We start from the raw sequence: 21210 nt of genomic DNA on the forward strand, positions 1-21210 counted from the left end.
CAACGATGAATTGTTCATTATAAATCTATTTATTAAACACATTTGTAGGAAAAATTAAACAATATTAGTGATGATGTAAAAATGAAATGTTGAGTTAGGGAAAAATAAGGGAGAAATAAGGGAGAAACCATTGGAGCAGTTGGCTAAAAGTTGGCTAAAAACTGGGGATAAATTTTGGTGCTGATGTGGCGCTGATGTGGCAGGAGTTAGGGAGAAATAAGAGAGTTTTTAGGGAGAGCATTGGAAATGCTCTTATAGATCTTGTCTTGAAAATTGTACCAGGATAGTATTAATAAAAGTACACTATTACCCTCCAAAATTTGGCTACCATGGTTACCTTTTCTTATTTATGTCATAATTGGGTAATCTAGGCAATCATAATTATTTTCATTATTTATGATTTATTGTACCAAATATTTGTTATGTTAACTCGCAATTTTATTTAGCTACCAAACAAAAAATTAAGGGTGTCTCCAATGGCGGACGTCCTGGTAGGACGTCGCCGACGTCCTACCCGACGTCCGCCGTAGTGAAGGGGAAGGGCGCCCATGCCCGTCCCATGTGCCCGTCCCATGTCCTCGCCCCTCAGCCCGACGTCCTACCTGACGTCCGCCACTGTGGCGTGGGTAGGACGTCCCACTCGGACGTCCGACCGAAAATTAATTTAAAAAAAAAAAAACTCTATAAATACGGTCCGTGTCGAAATTTTAATTCCGTAAATTTTAATTTTAATTGTGAATTTATTAATTTTATTGCGGGAAGTCCTAGTGCAATGAGAAGTCCTAGTGAAATGAGAAGTCCTAGTGATGATGTGGCATGAATTTTGTGTGGGAAGGGCGTCACCGGAGACATTCTAAGATAAATTAATTAGTAGAAACTATGATAGCTATCATGGTTGTACCATGTCTAGTTAATATGATCATCAAAGATTTAAATGAACAGTAAAACGCTGCCTAGTGAGTAAGATGATTCTCCTCTAACTAATAGGTCAGGAGTTGAAGTCACCACGGTGATAAATAAGGAACCAATATTGATCATCTTTAATAAAAAAGTTTTATTAAATGTAACAAAATTGAATGGGATATATAATTCACTCTAAAATGTATTCCTACATCAGCATGTACAATAAAATGCATAAACATTACACTTCCAACTTTCTTTTTGTGCGAATATACTTTGATTTTATCAAGATAATTAAGAGTTTTAGAAAAATATTCATTTATAATGCGCTTTTTAATGTTATAGTAATTATTTTGTGTAACAATACATCCAAGCGATAAATTCGAAGACATCTAAAGACTTTCACGTAAATAGTGGTCTAGTATTTAAATCTCATTACTTCCCTTTTCCAAATTGATTTTACTGAAATATGAATTATTTTGTTTTATGTGCAGTCCAAATAATTGACTAAATGAAAATGTTGAATTTAAGTAGTTACAAACATAGTCCTAAACTCCTAATAAATTCGATTCTCATAATTCTTCTTTCTATACTTGATTATGATTATATAGAGTAGTAGTAGTATTTCAGTAGTTAAAGTAGAATTTGATTTTGGAAATCATAGCTGAATTCGGAGCTTTAGGGTTTAAAGTTTTGGGGGGTTTTAGAAATTTTGAGCAAACGAAGCCAAAAACAAGATGAGCAAAATGCCGCCTAACACGCCGCCGTCGATGCCCCTCAATCTCGTCTCCACCGAGCAGATTCAGAAGGTAACTTGTTTTTGCCATATTTACCATATTTTGTGTACTATTATGTGTTTGTTTTTGCTCCCTCTATGTATTTTGAGTGCTATGAAAAGAAAAAAGGGGAAAGTGATTTTCAAGTTGGCTTTCACATTTATCAGAAATTTTAGTTGTTATTTAGGAGAGTTTTGCTTTGTATTTTGTTGGATTTACTTGCAGGTTTCTTTTTCCCTTTTCTTTTCTTCTTTTTTTGTGCAGGAAACGGCATTCAAAATCATAAATCACAAAAGGAAAAATCATTTTGTTAATGTCACTTCACAGGGTCTTAAGTTCATTCTTGACTCAATATCTCTATTGTCTGAAATGTTGTTGTTATTTTAGTTTGATTATGTAACTCTTTCCATTTGAATTGTAATTTTGAACTATATTAAATGAAATGCTAATTGTTCTTGGATTTTGGTTACATACTGATAAAAACAGTATTTGGACGAGAACAAAAACTTGATAATGGCGATACTGGAATTCCAGAAAGTGGGGAAAGTTGCTGAATGTGCTCAGTAAGTTTTTCTTCTGTTTTTTTGTAGATGATTTTCACTGTGATAATAGTTTAATCTTCTAATTAATAGTGCTTTGACTGCAACATCTACTGTGTTGGTGTTGGTCTATCTTATCATTTGTCTGTAAATTAAATCACAGACCACAATGTGCATGAGCGATCCCGTAGATATGCTCTTGAGTTAAAGAGCTTTGATGAACTGAATACAATTAACATGAGAACTGTCTTCATTTACTAAACATTCTGTTTCAATATTTAATTTCTTCTGGTGAACGACTTTCTCTGAGCCAAATCCATGGGTTATCAGAGTGTTGTCATTTTGTCTTGATGATAAGTAGACTGTGGGAATGATTCAAATCTTATCTAGACGGTACTTCATTTATGACACAGAAGAGATTAGTAAAGGAAGGGGGAATTTGGGAAGAGATAAATTCCATAGTGCAAGTATATAACTAATGACCTTATTTTGCCTGAAACTGGAGTGGATTATGCATCATACTATGTTTGTCATTTCATCTTCTCTTAATCTCTTATTAGTTTGTCATGACAATGGTATATTTCATTATACTACTGTTTTCTTGATCACGGGTGGAGTACTTCCATTAAAGTAAATGGGAAGTGGCATTGCATTTTTATACAATGAGATTTTGATAGTCCTGGCACTTTCTAACATTTTTGGGGCGTTTACTTTGAGGGATAAGACTGATTGATAAACATCTTATCATTCAAATAATTAAATTTCTTCTTCAGGTATCAGGCCGTACTTCAGAAAAACTTGATGTATTTAGCAGCAATTGCTGATGCCCAACCTCCAGGATCTTCGACACCCTCACAAGTATGTATAAACTCTCGAGTATATGTAAGTAGGGCAATGTCACCTCCTTCCTAATATGCAAGAGCAGTTGCAGATGGCAACTAGCTCGATGGCACCACGAGGAGATTCACATATGCAGCAGAGTCAGGCATCAACAGTGCACCACCAGCAACAGCAGCAGCAGCAACAACAGCAACATCAACAGCAACAGCAACAGCAACCCAAATTGCCTTTCCAGCTGAATGCACTCCGCCCTCAAGATCAGCATAATCAAATGCTACAGTTTCAACAACAGCAACTACAGATGCAACAAGGCCATTTCAATCTTGCAGGGGGTGCTAATAATGGTTTGCATATGCTTATGCACCCCAGCCATGGTAATGCCAATATGATGGACTTGAGAGGAAACCACTCTGGCACCTTGGAGGCAAGTTCTGGCAACGCCCAAGGTAACTCTGGTTTGGGACGTGATGGCAGAGAATGATGGTTGTGTCATGTGAGTTTGAACCTGAGCTAGAACACTGAAGAGAAATCCGTTCGTTACCAATCAAAACGTTTCTAGTAGTGTTCTGTGGGAGTCCTGCAGCATTGCGTTTTGTCATGCAGATAACGAGCATGTTTTTGATGTGGAAAATTTTCCCATTTCTAGATGGATGGCTTGCTTTTATGCATGTTACACAAGCTCAAATATGTCTGTGTACTAAGAAACTTGTTTTTAATTTGCAGAAACTTTTCTACATGCAATATATAACTCAATGTCGACACTCAAGACTCTCTTTCCTGTTATTTTGAGTGGGAGGTATACATCTGTTACTTAGTCGTATTGCATTCTCAAGATTTGAACTAATGAATACCAAGGTGAATTTTAGATTTTTTAAAGGATATTAGTCTTAAAATCATTAACAAAGGATGAATTATGGTATTTCCCACTTACTTTGAAAGTGGTAGTATTTTGTCCTCAAGAGTACTAAACCTATACCTTTGTTGCTCGTTCTATTTTAAGTTTATATCGTGTGCAAGCAAAGCCAAAACCTGACCTTTTTTTTCAATCTTTTTTACCAACAATAGATATTCACAAAAATGTGACCTTGAAACTAGCTATATTAATCAAACATCTCTTCTTTAATAAATTCAAAAACATGGCACTGCCTTTTCATTAACAAAATATCAAAATGCTGGAAGGCTGCATCTTCATCAATGCACACTCAACACAAGAAGAAACAAAAAATTTGAGCTCTCCAAATATAAATGTATAGATACTTTTAATATCAAGCATCCTGAACCGATTTGAACAGGACAAAAAAGATAGTTGGACAGTTTAACTTGATAGATTAAAGCCTTTTGCCAGTCGTCCATTCCATTTCTTTTCACAGCACTTGATGCCAACAATCTAGCAATACTGCCATTTCCTGCAAAAGAGACTCATAGCATACCCTGCAAAGCATGGAAACTCGTAAACACAACATTTCAAAGCTAAGAGTTTAGTCAAACATTAGATAATTTTCTCAACTAATGTCGCAAGGAAGAATTTGACAGCTTCATTAACTGAATACAAAAGGAATAAACTAGTAGGAGTATGTTTTATGTTTCAAATCAATTTCTAGCTCTTTAATACTTGTATCCTATATAATAGAGTAAAATGTCAAAGGATGTGTGGAAAAAAAACATAAATCACTAATCCACCAAGAACACACATACACAACCCAACTATAGTACTCCATAGAAGTAGATTCATAAACTTGACAAGGGAGACTCAAATTAACTCAAATTAAAACAATGAGTTGGTGATAGTGAAGTAGTGATGAAATATTAGTTGATGTCAAAAAGCTGGGCAGTGGATGGGACCTTGAAGGAAAGAACTGGTGAAGACATACTCTGACAATTGATGAGACTTTACACTTTCTTCGCATAGAGAAAACATCAAAGACAATACATTAACAGTCTTAAAAATAATCAAAAAGTTATATTTTCCAAAGAAGATTATGACTTACTATCTTCTCACATTTGGCACAGCCCCAACTGCCCTGAAAAATTTCCACAAGTTATATTCAGAACCATGGATATGAATAAAAGGTGTACAATTTCAGGGAAGAACTTGAATACCTTTGTTGTTTCCCAGCTGAACTCATTCCAGGCCTCCCATGAGATCCTCCAGGAACACGAAGTGAACCGCCATTTATGTTGCGACTCTGCGGAGCTGAGAACTGAGAAGGATGCTCATTCGCATTCAAGGGTCTAGGAGCACCAAGCTCATTAAAGCTGCTCTTATCAACATTTACATACGATGAGTCATGAGGTGAGGCCTTCTTTAGTCGGTGGGACTGAGCCATGGGAGTTACTGCTACAGAGGGCAACAATGACGAGTTTGACAATGGAGCTGCAGCGGCTGCCGCAGCAACTCTGGCAACAGCTGCTGAGGCTGCTATGGTTTCCTGTGCGCCTTCACGAAGCTGAATGTAGTCGCCCTCAATCAGAAATAGCTGAGATACCCCCAAAGAGAGAATATTAGCAAATACCATCACATGTAGTCAGAACACAAAAACCAACGAGAGGTTAAGAGGTATACTTCTGGATGACCAGCTATAAAATCATCAAGCTTTCCATACTTCCTTTTGTAGTCATGCCAGTGAAGTGGGGCAAGCATTTTCCCAAGTCTATTTGGAAGCTGTTCCAGGCAGGCAATAACAATCATGCATCATTCTTGACTTTCATTATGAGATTATAAAGTCACACATGAAATGCAATTATTAATTAACTAACCGTTGAACTAATCCTAATTCTGCCACCAGAGCCTATTGTGCGAACTATAGAAGCCAATAATACTCTTTCATCTAGTAGAAAACTTTCTGCAGTGTTTCCTGTGATACTTTTCTGCCTCGCAGATACAGATGCACCAGCCTTATCAGTACTCGAGCCGTTATTTGTGATCTCCTCACTGAGATTCTTAACACTAGCATCTCTTTCGGACAACACCAGGCCAGCAAGATTGAGATTTTCCATTGCACTCTTGTTTTCGGTTCCGTGATCATGGACAGGGTTGACTTGTTTCTCCTGTGGCTGTTTAGAAATTAGACAAACTCTCAATTCCACTATGATCATTAAATCACCAGTTTAGAAGCAGACAAATATCAGTGAAGAAAACAAAAGGTGGGTGACTGCTAAATCAATCACTCTGGCTTTATCCCGAACCTTAGTGTCATTTTCATGTTCTAGATGATCTAAACTAAGTGCGTTTCGAAAATGCGATGAAACTTTCAGCAAGCTCTCTGGAGATTGTGTCTTGTCATAACTCTTTCCAGTGGGGTCGAGAACCTGTAAAAGGTTTATTTAAAGTGATGAACCAAAGGTCTTGACAATCAGTGTAAAAGACAAGCTGAGGTATCATTATGAGCTATAAACCTTGCTATCTTCATTTGTTGATGGGATTGAATCAGCATCTAATCCTTGGCTGATATTTGTTTCCAAATTAGTCACATGAAAAATTTGACCATTCCCAGAAGCTTTGTAGCCAATATTAGAGTGAGTTTTCACCAAATTTTGTTCGGTTTCCTGATCATATTGATTAGGGATAGGAACATGTTGGCCTTCCGGTTGACCCTTGAACATTTTGAAACAAAGAATACTTCAATTCTATCTGGTGCAGTTCTTGAAACCAATGAACAGAAACGAGTTGGTATTATACTAACCTGCTGCCAATTTTGATCGGAGGGCATTGTGGATACCGAGTGAAAATGAGATTGCATAACATGTGATGGGTGAGGAACACCTTGTTGATGCATTACAAATGGATGCAAAGCAGTCACCTGTCCTGGTTGAGCATAGGGTGGCATGCCAAGAAGGGATGAAGGAGCAAAAGCAACAACTTGAACATTGTCAGCCTGGTGAAGAAAAAAGGGTAATGAGGACCAAAACAAACATTAGACCATGGTAAGAAGTTCACACGAGGGATCCTCCAAATAGTGGAACTACAATCCAATTATCCAACATGGCAATATGTCCTTCAGGACATGGCCACAAATCGTAAAAAAATAAATTAACCCAAAATGAGTTCCCAATACCAAAAGGCTACAGAAACAGCAAAAAACATTTTACAATAATGATGCCAAATATGCATGGGTAAATGTAAGCAAAAATTAAGGAGAAAAAGGATGATTAGAAGCTCTAATTCTTAATTAGATTACAAGCATGAGAAATCAACAGATTCATAAAAAAGAAAAAGAGCATGGGGATGAAAGACTCTGAGGGAGGGAAGTATAATACTAGTAGCACTAAGTGCTAGCATAAGATAATCTCTAAAAATGAATGAACACAGGTGAACCACAAAGAACAAAACAGATTACTAGGAAATAAGACCTGTGTTGATGTGTTTCCATCAGAAACACATTCAATATTTCCATTTTGTATGCTGCCAATGTTTGTACCCTGTGAACCTCTAATATTCACATCCTGCTGGCCGTCATTGCTCTGTTCTAGTTTAGAGGCTTCAATCAGACTTTTATGGGAGATATTTGAACCATCCATGTTACTTCCAGTCTTCTCTCTAGCGTCGACCAACTCAAGCTGGAGCTGTTGTATGTGCAAATGAAGCCTTTCCATCTCACCACACTGAGATAAAGATAAAATGTTAGTTTCTAATGACAGCAAGACGTGTCTGGATTTCACGTTGATCGTAAGTGTTGTGGCTAAATCACCTGTCTTTGACAAGCAAGCCAGAGTTGATTATAATGATCTGTACGATCTCGCAGCTCAGCTTGTAAATTGTGGTTAGTACTTGAATTCAAAGCATCCAATTCATGTGCACGAGTCATCCAGGCTTGAGCATCTCGTAACTGCTCCTCTTTAAAATTAAGGGTTTCTTGAGCGATCCTATGCTGAATAGAGCCACAAACCATTAGTATGCAGCCAGCCAGTTTTATACTATTGTGACTTGTGACTTGTGAGTGATCTATACTTTTTGTACATAAATATATTTTGCCGGGCAACATAACCCATTTACATACATGAAAATATTTCTCAATAACAGTGCATTGCCTAAACCAAATGATGTAACTATAATACTATATCTTCATTTTAATGATCAAAATGTATATAAACAAGTATCATGAAATATAATGACTGTCAGATATTTGATTAACCAACATTATTAGTATAAGAACAAAAAAAAGAATGAACCTGTTCCTGCAACTCCATGAACTGGCGATCTTTCTCTTGAATATGTTCCTGAAGTTCATGGATTTGACTAATATGCTGCACCCTTTCAGCTTCTGAGCTGTCCCTTTCCCTCCTACAAATGTAGCAAGTGTATCATGAATTCCATAATCCTAGAATAAATGTGAAATCTATTACAACAAAAGTTCTTATTTAGTTCAGAAACAGAGAGCTGGAAGCAGGAAACAACAAAAATAATCTTCACGCAATAGCAAAACAAGACGTACATACTTAACCAAACTTCAGATCGGTGGATAGAAATATACATTGAATCAAAACCAATTTCTCATCACAATGACAATATTCCAGATTTAGCACCTAAAAAAAGAAACTATGATGCAAGGAAGTACCTGTAGCTCTGAAGCTCTTTGCTTTGTTCCCTCAAAAGATCCTGTTTAGCCCAAGCCTGCCAAACAATAAATATGAATACTGACAATCCATTTCAAGAGAAGGAAGAAAACATAAATGATTGTCAAACTAACCGCTTCATTGTCCAATCTAATAGCATGCAACTCTCTATCCTTCTCTTCAATCTTTCTCTCCAGCTCACGTATGTTCTCTTCCTTTTCGTGCAATTGCTCCTAAAAGATAGATACACTTGTAAATTACTAGCAAAAAGATCAAAAGATCAATGTAAATGGTTACATATATGCATACACCACAAAGAAAGTGCAAAACCTGCAGTTTAACATTAGCATTTCCATGCTCTGTGATTTGAGCATCAAAGTTACTGTGAATTCTGGCAATTTCTGATCTCGCAATGTTCTGTGCACGAAGCTCAATCTCCATAAGCTGCAATTCCTCCCTTTGTTTTGCCAGTTCATGAATTCTCTGCTGCAAAATATTGTTGTTCAAATCCCCATCAATAGTTATCGAGCAAAAATCCACTTCCACTGGCTCCCTCCCATGCTGTAACTTAGCACAACGCAAATACCAAATCACATTACTTTTATTTTCATTCTAAAACAGCAAAAGGATGAGAGCATAAATTCCTCGTTTAAAACATAATCACTACCTCGTATGTCAATCTCTCGTCAGAATGAACTTGTTTTGAACGCTCCAACTCCTGCATTGTACCACATCAAAACCGTGGGTAAACTAGAAGAACTCAAATTCCCAAAACAAATTACTTCTGAACAAAGGTTTCAACAATTGGTAACATCTTAAATCGATAATTGCGGACGCAAGCAGGTACTACTATTTTACAATAACCTTGTATAAATCGCAAAAACATTGCATAAATAAAAACACTAATGTGAGATGATTTCCACCTCGTTAGCGGAGTTTCGAAGCGATTGCTCGGACACAGCGCGCCACTCCTTGCGAGAAGGTTGGGACGAAGACGACGGCATCGCAAATCCGCCATTTCGCGCGGCAGTCGGAGCGAGGGGCGGCACCTCCATTAACGCAAGGTAAAATCACTTTTTTCCCCAAATAAATTACACTAATTACTCATTAAAACCCTAAGGAAAACGGAGAGCAATAGAAACAACGAAATGGATTGGGGAAAGAAAAATTGAGAGAAGGACGAGTTGAAATCGAGTAATGGAATCGACAGTGGAGTTTGGGAGATTGGTTTTGGGGTGAATTAAAGGACTTGAAGTGAAAACAGCAGAACTCGTTGACGAGAGAGAGAGAGATTTTGGGTTAATGGGTTTGGCAAATGAGTTTTGGAATAATAATGCTCCCGCCATTTATAGTGGAAACTATTAGTATTCCATAAACAGAAATCTGAAGTAATAATCTCTGCCGTTGAATCTTGAGAATAAAATTCGGCGGCTCCGATTGTCTTAATGGAGAGTGATAATTTCATTAGTTGATTTGGCCCATTTAATGTCCAAAAGTTCACTATTGGAATTTCAGTAACAAAATATATTGAGATGATACGCTACACATTCTATGTCTAAAATGTAAATTGTAAGCACCATTTTTGTTCTATGCATTTTTGTATTTTATTTATATATTTAATTTAATTTTAATATATTTAAAAATGTTATTGGCATTTTTATTTTTATAAAATTCATAAAAATTAAAGTTGGATTTATTCATTTTCTCTATAACTTCAAATAAACGAATAAAACATTCTTGATTTTTATAAATTTTATAAAATTAAATATATCAATATTAATTTTTTGATTATAATGCAATAATTGAAATTACGAAGATTTAAATAATTTATTTTTAAATAACACTACAAATATAATTTGTTTTGAAATTTAATATTAATATAAAGATTTTTAGTTTTTAAAAAACCTAAAAAAAGTATATAAACATTCAAAACTTACAAATTTGATCCTCAAATCAAATTTAATAGATAAATATATCGTCAAGAGCTAAAAAATTGAAGCTAAAATTTCTAAAAGATTTTAATTAAAAATATATATTGAGTACTAAAAAATTGTGCAAAACTCCGACGCTGCGCATGTGTATCTCTCTTCTATATTATACTAATCTTCTCGAGCAGCATTAGAGATTGGCGGTATGGATCAATTGGTGTCCCTCTTTTCTTGCTCACTCCCATCTCTTTTATCTCATCACTCTCTTTCTCTCTTCTCTTCTCTTCTCTTCTCTTCTCACGCCCCAAGACAGAGATTTAGATTCCAGAAAGATTAAAATTTATCAATTGCCTTGCCTTCTTCTCACCTCTCACGACAGGTAAGTCCCCCCTCTCTACTTCTTCTTTTATTCAAGTCCTTTACATGATTTCAATTTACTATTCAGAGTATTGAATTCTTTTGCAATTGGGACAGAGGCAGAAAATAAAGATTGAGACTTTGTAAACTGATGTAAAGATTTCAATACATATACCTCCTGCTGGGGAAGAACGAAGGAAATCTTGTGAATTCACGACTTACTCTCAACTGAAATTGGCCATACGTGAAGTTGTTTTGCATTCCTGGATTTGAAAAGAAAAATACCAACAATTTCAATAGTTGGAATACATGCAACTTATCTTCTTCACATGGCGATTCTCTCATCACTCCCAAATCCAAACCTCTTCTCCTCTCTCCCCCAATTCCAAAAGCCCCCAATCCCTGATACGGCATATTCCCAAAGATTATCCCCGTATCTTTACTATTTAGTTAGCTATTGATTTCCCATATCTTATACTCCCTCCGTCCCAAGAAAGGGGTGGCACAGGATTTTATGCAGTTATATTTTGTGGGTTTAGAGGAGAGAGTAAAATAAGGAGAAGGAATAAAGTAGAAATAAAGGTGTTTTCATTTAAAGTAATGGATCATCTTAGTTGGGACAAATCAAAAAGGAAAGTGGGTCATCTTCAATGGGATGGAGGGAGTATTTATTAGGATTATTTTCTTGTTTCTTAAGTTAGGTAGGGTATTTGTTATTCCTTTCCATTATTCAAGAAATATGAAATTATCTTTTTAGCTTTTATCGTGTTTTATGGTTTGATCGACCGGGAAAGCTCCGGCGACTGCCTTTTATTCTCAAGGGAACTTCACCCTTAACAATTCCACCCCCCAAATACCCCCCTTTAAAATCCAAACGCCCCTCAAACTCAGACCCTTCCACCCCAACCACAACGATTACCGCGCCGTCGTCGTCGGAAACTCCGGAATTTCCTACCAATTGCCCGGCGCCCCTTTCGAATTCATGTACAGCTATTCCGAGACGCCTAGGGCTCAGCCTCTGGCGATTCGGGAGCCCGCGTTTCTGCCCTTCGCCCCTCCCACGATGCCGCGCAAGCTGTTTGAACCGTTGGGTGGCGGCAGGGGTGATGAAAATCCTAATGAGAATTTGTGGTCGAAGAAGTATGAGATGCTGAGGGGCTATGAGATGGGGAAGTTCAATGTGAGCCGCGGAAGGAGGTGTTGGGGGCGCCGCTGACGAGGGCGGAGATGAGGGAGATGGTGAAATCCTTGTTGCCTAGTAACAAACAGGTGAATTTAGATGAGTTTGTTTTGTAGAGAGATTGTTTGTTGCTGCTGTTTTTTACTTGTTGGTATTTCATTTTGTTTGGAGCTGTGTTGCCAGATTTTTTTTCATAGTGGGATTGTGTTTTTTTTTTCCTAAATTGTTTGGATTTTGTGTTGGGATGATGGGGATTTAGTGAGTATGCTTCAAGATTGTTCTTGCTGTCTGGTTTGGTTTTTTTGAGTTTCTTGAGGCTGCACTTTTTATTTGGTTAAGTGGAATTTTTGTGTTTGTGCGCTTTTCTTGTTTGGGTTTCTGATAGGGACCTGATATTTTATTTTATTCCGGAAGGGAGCTGATATTCTCTCCGTATATTTATTTAGTTTATCTATGTTTTAGTATTATTTAGTTGCTATGATTTTATCTACTTTCCCTAGTGGTTAGGATTTGATTTGCTTTTGATTTACTTCCCTAGTTTATAGGAGATATTTTTTGTACCACATATATTATAAATATGTGTGGAGTCTTTTATTATTATCAAGCAGAATGAAGAATTAAATTATTAATCTCGTTCTCTCCTCCGGTTCTCCCTCTTGGAGAAACCGTCCGTTCTCTCAAATCTCTCAAAGTCACGCTAGTTTCCACCCTCTCTAATCTCTTTTCATATAATTTCTTTAGATAGGAATTAATCCCATATTAATTCCTATCAGTTTCGTTTTTGGGATGTTTGGATATAGTGAGTTATTGTACTATGTTGCTTAAATATTGTTTCTTGCTGTTTTATATGCTTTTGTTTATGTTTTGTGATTGTAGCATTTTTGGATTAGTTAAGTGGGATTGCGAGTGTAAAATAAAAATTAAAAAAAGTGGGATTGCAAGTGTGTGTGTATTTTCTTCTTGTTTGGATTTCGTGTTGGGATGGGGGAATTTAGGTGACTTAGTGTATTATGTTGTGTCAAAATTGTTTCTTGCTGATTTATTTTTTGTTGTTTTAGTTTCTTGAAAGTTGCAAGGAAATTGGGTTTATGATTTCTTCTTGATTGGATTTTGTACTGGGATTATGGGAATTCAGTGATTTAATGTTATGGTGCTTCAAAAATTGTTTCTTGCTGTTGTAATTGTTGTTTTTCAGTCTATTTAGTGCTGGATGCATTATGATTTGTTCTTGTTTGGATATATTAGGGTGATTGGGATTTAGGTTGAGTTAATGCATTATTTCATTGTGATTATGTCTTTTTGTTTCGATTTTGTGCCGGGATGAGGATTTCAGTTAGTGTCGGCTTGTAATAAAGATTGTTGGTTGATTGAAATGTTGGTTGATTGAAATGTTGGATTCTGCAGGTAGAAATGGATTAACACACGATATGCTGGAGCTGATACACACACATTGGAGGAGACAGCCTGTTTGTAATGTCCGTTGTTTGGGTGTCCCAACTATTGACATGAATAACATATGCCGGTGCATTGAGGTTCTCACTTTCTCAGCAGTTGTCTGGTGATCATGAATTCTTGGCTTAGTCTTGCTGATGCTTTTGCTACTAGAAACGCCATGGACATCTTGTTCATTTATGACTACCTAATGAATGGGTATTGATCCTGCAAGAAAAATCTGGTGGCAAGATTATTTATAGGATGGGCGGAGTGTTGTATGTGTTCCATGGCAGAAACTATGATCACCAAAAACAGCCTCGCTTACCTAAAATGCTTTGGAAACCGGCTACACCAGTTTATCCGAAGCTTATACAAGATGCCCCCGAGAGGCTGACGAAGGAAGAAGCAGATGAGTTTAGAACGAAAGGGAAAAGGCTTCTCCCAATCCCTAAATTAGGTACAAACTCAAAATCATGTATTGCTTCATGCTTTTGTCTAATCTAAAAAATTAGGGCTTATATTGTCCTAATCTCTATAAGGTAAAAACTAGGTAGTGTATTCAAAGACATTTGCTTATTCTGTTTTTCATCTTCTTGCTATGAACTTGCTTTTGTGACAAATCGTGTCCTTTTGTAGCGAAAAATGGGGTTTACATCACCCTGGTGAGGGATGTGAGGACCGCGTTTGAAGGGTCCGAATTGGCGAGGATAGATTGCAGAGGGTTTCAGCCTAGTGATTACAAGAAGATAGGAGCTAAGTTGAAGGTTGGTGTTCGTTTCTTCGCTGCAGTTCATTATCGTTCTGATATGGAGTGAAAAGGCGGAAGTAAAACAAGATCTGAAATTTTATATTAAAAAAATAATCCTCCAAAGAGGCTTTATTTTCTGATATATCTAGCTCTTCTAAAGAGGTATAAGGGAGATCACTAGCATGATCTCTATCACGTTCTTCCCCTAACGATCTCTCTCTAATCTCATCTTACCTTCTTTGACCGCAGGAATTGGTGCCCTGTGTGCTGCTATCGTTTGATGATGAGCAAATACTGATGTGGAGAGGAAGGGAGTGGAAATCTATGTATCAGGATGAAGTTCCTCAGATATACCTACATTCTGCTAACGGCTCGTCCCCTACTTATCTTTCGGGTTTGAACATAACTATTTTCTTCCTCACAAATAGTGATCCGCATATTTGTCTAATTTGCATTGGTTTTTCGTGCAAATCAGATCCGGAGTCCAGGCAGATAAGCCCCAAGATGATGGCGCTGTGGCAACGGCCATTGAGTCGGGGCGAGCATCGATTCTGCACGAGGTCAATGTGAGCCCGGACGAGCTTCTTTCGAAGGTGGAGGAGTTTGAGAGTGCGTCTCAGGCAATCACACACTCTTATCCCGCCACGGTCTATTCAGATGACGGGAGCTCATCCCCGGATTCTAGAGCCCTGGTTGGAGAGGATGATGATGACTTGACGATTTCAGTGAAGATGATGAGTCTTTTGATGCAGTGAAATCTCAAGTTCTATTAGGATCACTTCCCATTGATCTGTTAGCAATGCAATTCAGCGATAGGTGATGAATCTGATTATGAGAATTAGGGCCACATACATATGCATCATGCATGTATGCGGGTGGGTGCGTTATAATGATAACCCATATTTAGGATGATAACCTAATAACATATCATTTTATGGACAAAATATATTTTTACTTAAATACATGAAGGAGTGAAAAGATACAAATAGCCTTCTTTATAAAAGTATATATTTTGCTGCATGTGATTAAATATGTATTATTATTAAGTTATCTTACTTAATTCTTCTCAAACATGAGCAAAAGCTAATTGAACAAGAACTGATCAATTACGAATAATAAATGCTACTACTAGTAGATTGTGTTGGAGCTAATATTTGGAGAAGAAGCTTAGAGCATCCACTATAGGGGAGCCACGGCCGGGCCACGCCAGAGCCGCGAACCGCGGCTCCTTATAGTGACGGGGACGGGCGGCCGTGGCGGGGGGGGGGGGGGGGGTGGTTTGCCCACGAGAGCGCCACGACCGTGGCCAGGCGCTCCTATTGCAACGGCCACGGGCCGCGGCTCCCCCTAATTTCTGATTTATTTTTAAAAAAAAAAATTTGAAAATATTTCTATATATACCTAAAATTCAAATCTTATTTTTACTCTACTCTCACACACAATTTACCCTATTCCCTTCAAATATAACCCTATATATAATACAACGAAGATTTGGTTTTCGATTTAGTTTTCATTAAATTGTGCATTATATTAATTATTATAGTCTAACAATTTTTATTGTAGTAAAATTAAAATATAAACAAAATGGTAAAAATAAATGATAGAGTGGCTTGGGTATGTCCACCATAGTGCAAAACATGGGCGTTGATGGCCCGGCCACGATTTTGTGGCTTGGCCACGTTTTATGGCTTGGCCCTGCCAACTATATTGGACACTCTTAGGTCATCACTGTCCTAAAACAAAATTGTTGTATCAATTTGGTGAAAATATTAAGAACAATAAAAATACCCACACCATTTGTGAAATCATCAATGCCTCTATTTAGTGGAATGATTTTCTGCCCAAAATATTGCAGGAATAGTGAGACTAAGAGTAACCACGATAGAGCTGCTACGGCGGCCTATTGTAAGCCGCCTATGCGCCGCGGCGGTGATGCCACAGCCGAGTACCCTATAATGTCTATGTACTTATGGAGTATGTTGTCCTATTCAAAATTTTCTTTCTTCTTGTTGAATCATGAATTTCAATTAGTAGTATCATATTGATAAGCAGCTTGAATATAATTGTCCCTCTACAGTCTACATTTACAGAGGTGGAAGATATACAGAAGAGGATGCAAAGAAAATTGTTGTTGTACACCGAGATACTGAAAATCTTGCATTTCATGTATTATATTTATCTATTTATTTGGAGTTAAATATAGTGAGTACCATGGCAGAAGGCAGAGATTTTGTGAAAAGGGTGCTTCATAGAGATCATCGAAAAAGGACAGCTGCCCGGCCACTTTGTACGTCATTATGCATTGTTTAACCGTTGCAGTTTTGGTATTCAAAACACCATTCCATCAATGCGTGTCTCTGCAGGTCATCCGTGGCTAAGGGAGCTTAACATCACAGATTCACAATACCTTTAGGCTTTAGATATAGTGATCTACAGATGAGTGAAGACGAGCCTCTCCTTTGAAAGTTTGTATGATTTGTAGGGGTGTGTATTTTATATTATTTTAGCTCATTTACCTTGGAACTCAATTCCAACTTCTGGAACCAAAAGATGAGTGTGTCTCTCTGAAGGAATCAAGAGCTACAGAGTACAGACATGTTGAATATGGTGAGAATTTTTAAGAGTGTAATCTTGTTATGAATGGTATTTGAAGCTATCTGCGCATCGCGAGCGCAGCATTTGAGGAGGGAAATCGTGCTACTTCAGTAGAGGAATAACTGTAACAGGCTAAACTCGTACATATATTTTGTGTTTCAGGACCAACTTTGGATCAGGTTTACAAAGTTGTTGCATATCCGCACCTCAAATACTAGACACCCACAATATATGACTACATCTCTCTCTCTTCAATACCTATAAAAGTGTGTCCCATTTATTTGGCCTGAGGCAACAGAAATACAAGTTAAACAACAGGTTAGAAAATGTCGAATCATTCTTTGTTTTTTTGTTCTTTTTAGATGCAACTTCTATAATGTTTTGCCGAGGTTTCTTCTCTTTTAAATCTAATGATTTAGATTTTTTCTTTTCTTTTCAGAATTTGATCCTCCTGCTTATTTTACACAATATTTTCGTGTTAGCTGCTAAGCAGCATCATATGCTTGTGCAAAATGTCCAACTTTGGATTGTTTCTTTGGTCAACTTTTTTTTTTGGAATAAAGGTTTTAAAATAAATTAGGTGGCATCTAGCTGTCAGGTTTGCCATTTTTTGTGGTTGAGATTATTAAAGTTGAACGTGGATTAGGAATGAGAAAAAAAATGAGCAAGTGGGGTTTAAATGTACAAGAAAGCAGGGAGAATTGGTGCAGGATATGGTGAGAAACAGTAAGATATGATGATAAATAAATTTGTTAATTAATAAATTAATAAAAATTTAAAGGTCGTGTTATAGTGTTTTTAAATAGTCGAATCCAAAACGTTTATTTTCGTACATTAGTAATAACTTTACCACAAGACCATGTTATAGTGTATTCAAATAGTCGAATACTTTTATTTTATATACTAGTATTAACTTTACATTGGACCAACACATTCACACAATATTATTATTATTATTATTATTATTATTATTATTATTATTATTATTATTATTTCATAAAATAGGCGGTTTAAATAGTGTACTTCATTAATTAAGGGGCAAAGGTCAAATGCCCAACCCTTTTTCTATGGAAACCATGCTTAATTTGGTAGATGGCACATGCATTCATTTCAATTTCCCAACGCCAATTTCCATTCCCCATTCCCATGTATCCCATATTGAAATAATGAAATGTTCTTATCCAGATCTTTAATAGAAAAAACTTTAGGAGCTTCTTGCAAAATTCCAGATCTTTTATTAGTACTCTCTGTACATTCTGTTAGAACAATAAATAAAATGTTGATACAAATGGATCACATACATACTAATAATTTATAGGAGTATTATTCTATGAAACGTTTTAGCATTTCTAAATTACAATAAAACCTTGCAATACTAAATTCTCTTCATCACGTACATGTGTAGTTGGAATCTAATTCCAAAATCACACATAAAAGTCTACATTCACCAAAGGGTTCTACACGTAGTAGAATTCTTAAATCCTAATCAATTTCATATATTCAATTCTATCACTACGCAAGCATTCCTATCTTTAGGAGAACACGATTAACTCGGTTATCATTACGTATGCATTCCTATCTTTAGAAAACAAAACTAATTTAGTTAGCACATATAGTTGTTTGTACATTCCTATTACCAATAACAATTAAAAAATTTGCAACCACAACTGACATCCTCCTTTCCTCGTATGTTTTTTTTGTATATTTAATTTGGGGAAGGAGGTAGAATGATATTTACAAAGAAGATTCAACGTATAGAAAATTAAAAGGTAGTAGTAAGTTTTTCAGTAGTATTTGCAAACATGAAATTAACATGAAAGTGATGATATTAAGACGAATCCTGCTTTGATTTAAAATCAGTAATAAGCATACTCCTTCAATCCCAATCTAAGGATGAAATGAAACCCTAATTAAGTCAATAAAAGGAAGAATCACAATTAATTCATAAGTAGTATAACCGATCAAGCTCTGAAACACAGGAACTGGTGGTGATGATGGATTTGGTGGTGCGACGTCGCATCCTGATCAATCAAGCCTTGAATCTGACGAAACTCTTCGACGTGGCAGGGGATATTGATCGGACCTTTCTGATCGAAGCCGTACTCCTCCTCCGCCTCCTTGAGCAGCTCCGTGAAGAGCGGGTGGTTGATGTAGATGACCGGAATCACGAAGCGCTGCAGCTCGGCGCCCTGGCCCACCGTAATCGCGACGCATCCCTTGGGGATTCCCCGCCGCCCGCCGTGGTGGAGATGGAAATTGATCAGGTGGTGGCCGCCGCTTCCCATCTTCTTAATTACTATGTACAATTTGAAGTAGAAATTAAAAATTGGAGGAGATTCAGAAAGAGAAGGGCCAAGGATCGGAGGCGGAGATGGCGAGTATGAAGCGCGTTTGAGCGGAATCGGTTAGGGAATTGGGGATATTGCAGGTCATGATAAAGGAGTGAAGCGCATAGAGGTTGTGAAAATGATGGAGGAATATTGAAGAATATGAATATGGGAGGGAGGTGTATTTATACACGATTTCTTACTGAGTGGGGTTTGGTTTGGATGAAGGAATGGCGGTAGGATGATTCATGACTCTGCTTCCAAACCTTTAACGCGGATTTGGCGTGAAACTACCCATAATTATTTATGCTTCTTTTTTCAACATACTAAATATTTGAGTTATAGGACTATAATTTTATATTCAATTTTTGTTGCTACGTCTATTGCTATCATATACCAAGAATATCATATAGAGGTGACTTTATCCAAATTACATCATTTGGTAGCGTCACTTTCACTATCCACAAACACTCAAATTAACATAGGCGAAATTAACGATTACAAAAGATTTTATTACTGTGCTTCAAGAAATTATACACATAACTTCTTCCCAGATTAACTGTCCACATTACCTTATTGACATGTCTCAAACACAATGATGCAACTCAAGTATCGCAAATGCTGGTTCCCGTTGGACCGGTCACTAGAAGTTGGGCCAAGAAATTTAAGGATAAATTGATCTAACTCAAGAATTATCTAGCAGGCTCATTGAAAATGAATAATTAAGCAGTTCAAGATGTATTAATATAATTGCACGTAAGTCGACCAAAGATTGAAGCCTAGTGAACTGACATGTAAAGAAACGAGCCCAAGAGAATCAAGAGTCTCATTATTTTCAAAAATTACAAGACTTGGAGGCTGAGCAAGTTGTTTTTGGTATTTATTTATTCCCTAATTAATAGAATAAGTAGATGAAAAGATATTAATTGTTTTTCCTTTTACCAATTGCGGTTTCCTTTAGGCCATGTTTGGTTGCCGGGAAAGTAAAGTTGGCAAGGAAAATGATTCCTGGGAAAATGAATCCCGGAATATAACTTTACTTTCATGTGTTTGGAAAATATCAAGATTTTAAATTTATATTTAATTTAAACACCAAACTAAAAATATACTTATTATTATTTTATTTATAAAAAGAATAATATTGTAAAATTTTTATTAAATTATTAATTACAAATAATAATAATTATATTATTATATTTATTATTATGATGGATAGTTTAAATATGGATTATCCATCATAATATATAATAATATAATTATAGTTATAGTTACATGGAGTATTACAATACTCATTTATTATAACAATAAATATAATAATTATTATATTATAATTATAATATTTACAAATATTATAATTATATAAATTTTATAAATTAAAATTGCACTATGACTTTATTGATTAATTGTTAATTTATAAAATAAAATATTTATTATTTATTATAAGATTTATATTATTTAATTATATTTTAGTTATTTAATAAATTATTATTATTATGAATTATTATAAAATAAGTTATAATTATGATAATTTTAATAATAGTTTTTTTTATTATAGTGAAATTAAGTATGATTTATAATTTTAAATTATTTTAAAAACATTGTAATTTTTATTTTTATTATTATTATTATTATTATTATTATTATTATTATTATTATTATTATTATTATTATTATTACTATTACTATTACTATTACTATTACTATTACTATTATTATGTTAATATTATTATTATCATTATTATTAATAAAACTATACTATATTGCTTAAATATGTAAGAATCCTAAAACTGGGAAAAAGAATACCTAAGAAAAGTTATGATTCAGAATCCTGGAAAGTTGTATTAACTTTCTTTGTTCTCGGATTCTGATTACTTTCCCAGTTTGATTAAAAATCGAAACAAGCACAGGAATTTAAAACTTAAGGAATCAAATTATTTTCCCAGACAGAATCCCGGCAACCAAACATGGCCTTAAAGTTTATTTCTTTTCAAGTTTATTTTCCTTTTAATCTTAAAACTAGTGCCTATAAAATG

General features: G+C 35.9%; 3 protein-coding genes, 1 long non-coding RNA gene and 1 pseudogene across 10 annotated transcripts; 3 read left to right on the plus strand and 2 right to left on the minus strand.

The window, feature by feature from the left end:
• Positions 1 to 1416: 1416 nt before the first annotated feature.
• LOC125204114 (uncharacterized) lies at positions 1417 to 3821 on the plus strand. 2 transcript variants are annotated; one of them, XM_048102674.2, is made up of 4 exons: positions 1417 to 1709; positions 2163 to 2239; positions 2989 to 3073; positions 3147 to 3821. In XM_048102674.2, exons 1-4 carry the CDS (start codon positions 1638 to 1640, stop codon positions 3534 to 3536), a joined length of 624 nt encoding a protein of 207 aa, XP_047958631.1. In that variant the 5' UTR covers positions 1417 to 1637; the 3' UTR covers positions 3537 to 3821. The 2 variants fall into 2 exon arrangements, with proteins under 2 accessions (XP_047958631.1, XP_047958630.1); XM_048102673.2 differs by having other exon boundaries at positions 1422 to 1709; positions 3141 to 3821.
• Positions 3822 to 4135: 314 nt separating this feature from the next.
• LOC125205959 (uncharacterized) lies at positions 4136 to 9925 on the minus strand. 5 transcript variants are annotated; one of them, XR_007173870.2, is made up of 17 exons: positions 9532 to 9924; positions 9276 to 9326; positions 8939 to 9175; positions 8743 to 8841; positions 8611 to 8666; positions 8225 to 8336; positions 7744 to 7923; positions 7406 to 7657; positions 6739 to 6930; positions 6452 to 6649; positions 6242 to 6364; positions 5813 to 6109; positions 5619 to 5717; positions 5156 to 5532; positions 5044 to 5076; positions 4898 to 4954; positions 4136 to 4486 (listed from the first exon to the last, which is right to left on the minus strand). XR_007173870.2 is itself a non-coding variant. In XM_048105189.2 (16 exons), coding segments are annotated over exons 1-16 (2433 nt in total). In that variant the 5' UTR covers positions 9664 to 9924; the 3' UTR covers positions 4136 to 4485. The 5 variants fall into 5 exon arrangements, 4 of the variants coding, with proteins under 4 accessions (XP_047961146.1, XP_047961145.1, XP_047961147.1 ...); XM_048105189.2 differs by lacking the exon at positions 4898 to 4954 and having other exon boundaries at positions 8939 to 9169; XM_048105188.2 differs by lacking the exon at positions 4898 to 4954.
• Positions 9926 to 11875: 1950 nt separating this feature from the next.
• LOC125206378 (CRS2-associated factor 2, chloroplastic-like) lies at positions 11876 to 15241 on the plus strand (annotated as a pseudogene). Its single transcript, XR_016132880.1, has 5 exons — positions 11876 to 12073; positions 13709 to 13964; positions 14144 to 14271; positions 14505 to 14649; positions 14731 to 15241. The product of XR_016132880.1 is annotated as a CRS2-associated factor 2, chloroplastic-like (transcript).
• A 296-nt stretch (positions 15242 to 15537) lies between these two features.
• Positions 15538 to 17047, plus strand: LOC125207719 (uncharacterized). The gene is made up of 2 exons (XR_016132671.1): positions 15538 to 16229; positions 16333 to 17047. It is a non-coding gene; the product is annotated as an uncharacterized LOC125207719 (long non-coding RNA).
• Positions 17048 to 18658: 1611 nt separating this feature from the next.
• LOC125204301 (auxin-responsive protein SAUR32-like) lies at positions 18659 to 19421 on the minus strand. Its single transcript, XM_048102906.2, has one exon. The coding sequence runs from the start codon at positions 19133 to 19135 to the stop codon at positions 18812 to 18814; it is 324 nt and encodes a 107-aa protein (XP_047958863.1). The 5' UTR covers positions 19136 to 19421; the 3' UTR covers positions 18659 to 18811.
• Between the last annotated feature and the right edge of the window lie 1789 nt (positions 19422 to 21210).

Source organism: Salvia hispanica, chromosome 6, assembly GCF_029641045.1.
Source record: "Salvia hispanica isolate PSC_SH4W2 chromosome 6, Shi_PSC_v1, whole genome shotgun sequence".
Taxonomy (NCBI): Eukaryota; Viridiplantae; Streptophyta; class Magnoliopsida; order Lamiales; family Lamiaceae; genus Salvia; species Salvia hispanica.

What these genes read in the sequence shown, in the direction of transcription:
- LOC125204114 (XM_048102673.2), top strand. Translation starts at nt 1,638, where the DNA reads ATGAGCAAAATGCCGCCTAACACGCCGCCGTCGATGCCCCTCAATCTC. An exon ending in AAAGTTGCTGAATGTGCTCA is followed by an intron (nt 2,240 to 2,988) that starts GTAAGTTTTTCT and finishes TTTCTTCTTCAG; the next exon opens with GTATCAGGCCGTACTTCAGA. An exon ending in GATCTTCGACACCCTCACAA is followed by an intron (nt 3,074 to 3,140) that starts GTATGTATAAAC and finishes ATGCAAGAGCAG; the next exon opens with TTGCAGATGGCAACTAGCTC.
- LOC125205959 (XM_048105188.2), bottom strand. Translation starts at nt 9,663, where the DNA reads ATGGAGGTGCCGCCCCTCGCTCCGACTGCCGCGCGAAATGGCGGATTT. An exon ending in GAATTAGGATTAGTTCAACG is followed by an intron (nt 5,718 to 5,812) that starts GTTAGTTAATTA and finishes TGCCTGGAACAG; the next exon opens with CTTCCAAATAGACTTGGGAA. An exon ending in TTATAGCTGGTCATCCAGAA is followed by an intron (nt 5,533 to 5,618) that starts GTATACCTCTTA and finishes GGGGTATCTCAG; the next exon opens with CTATTTCTGATTGAGGGCGA.
- LOC125204301 (XM_048102906.2), bottom strand. Translation starts at nt 19,135, where the DNA reads ATGGGAAGCGGCGGCCACCACCTGATCAATTTCCATCTCCACCACGGC.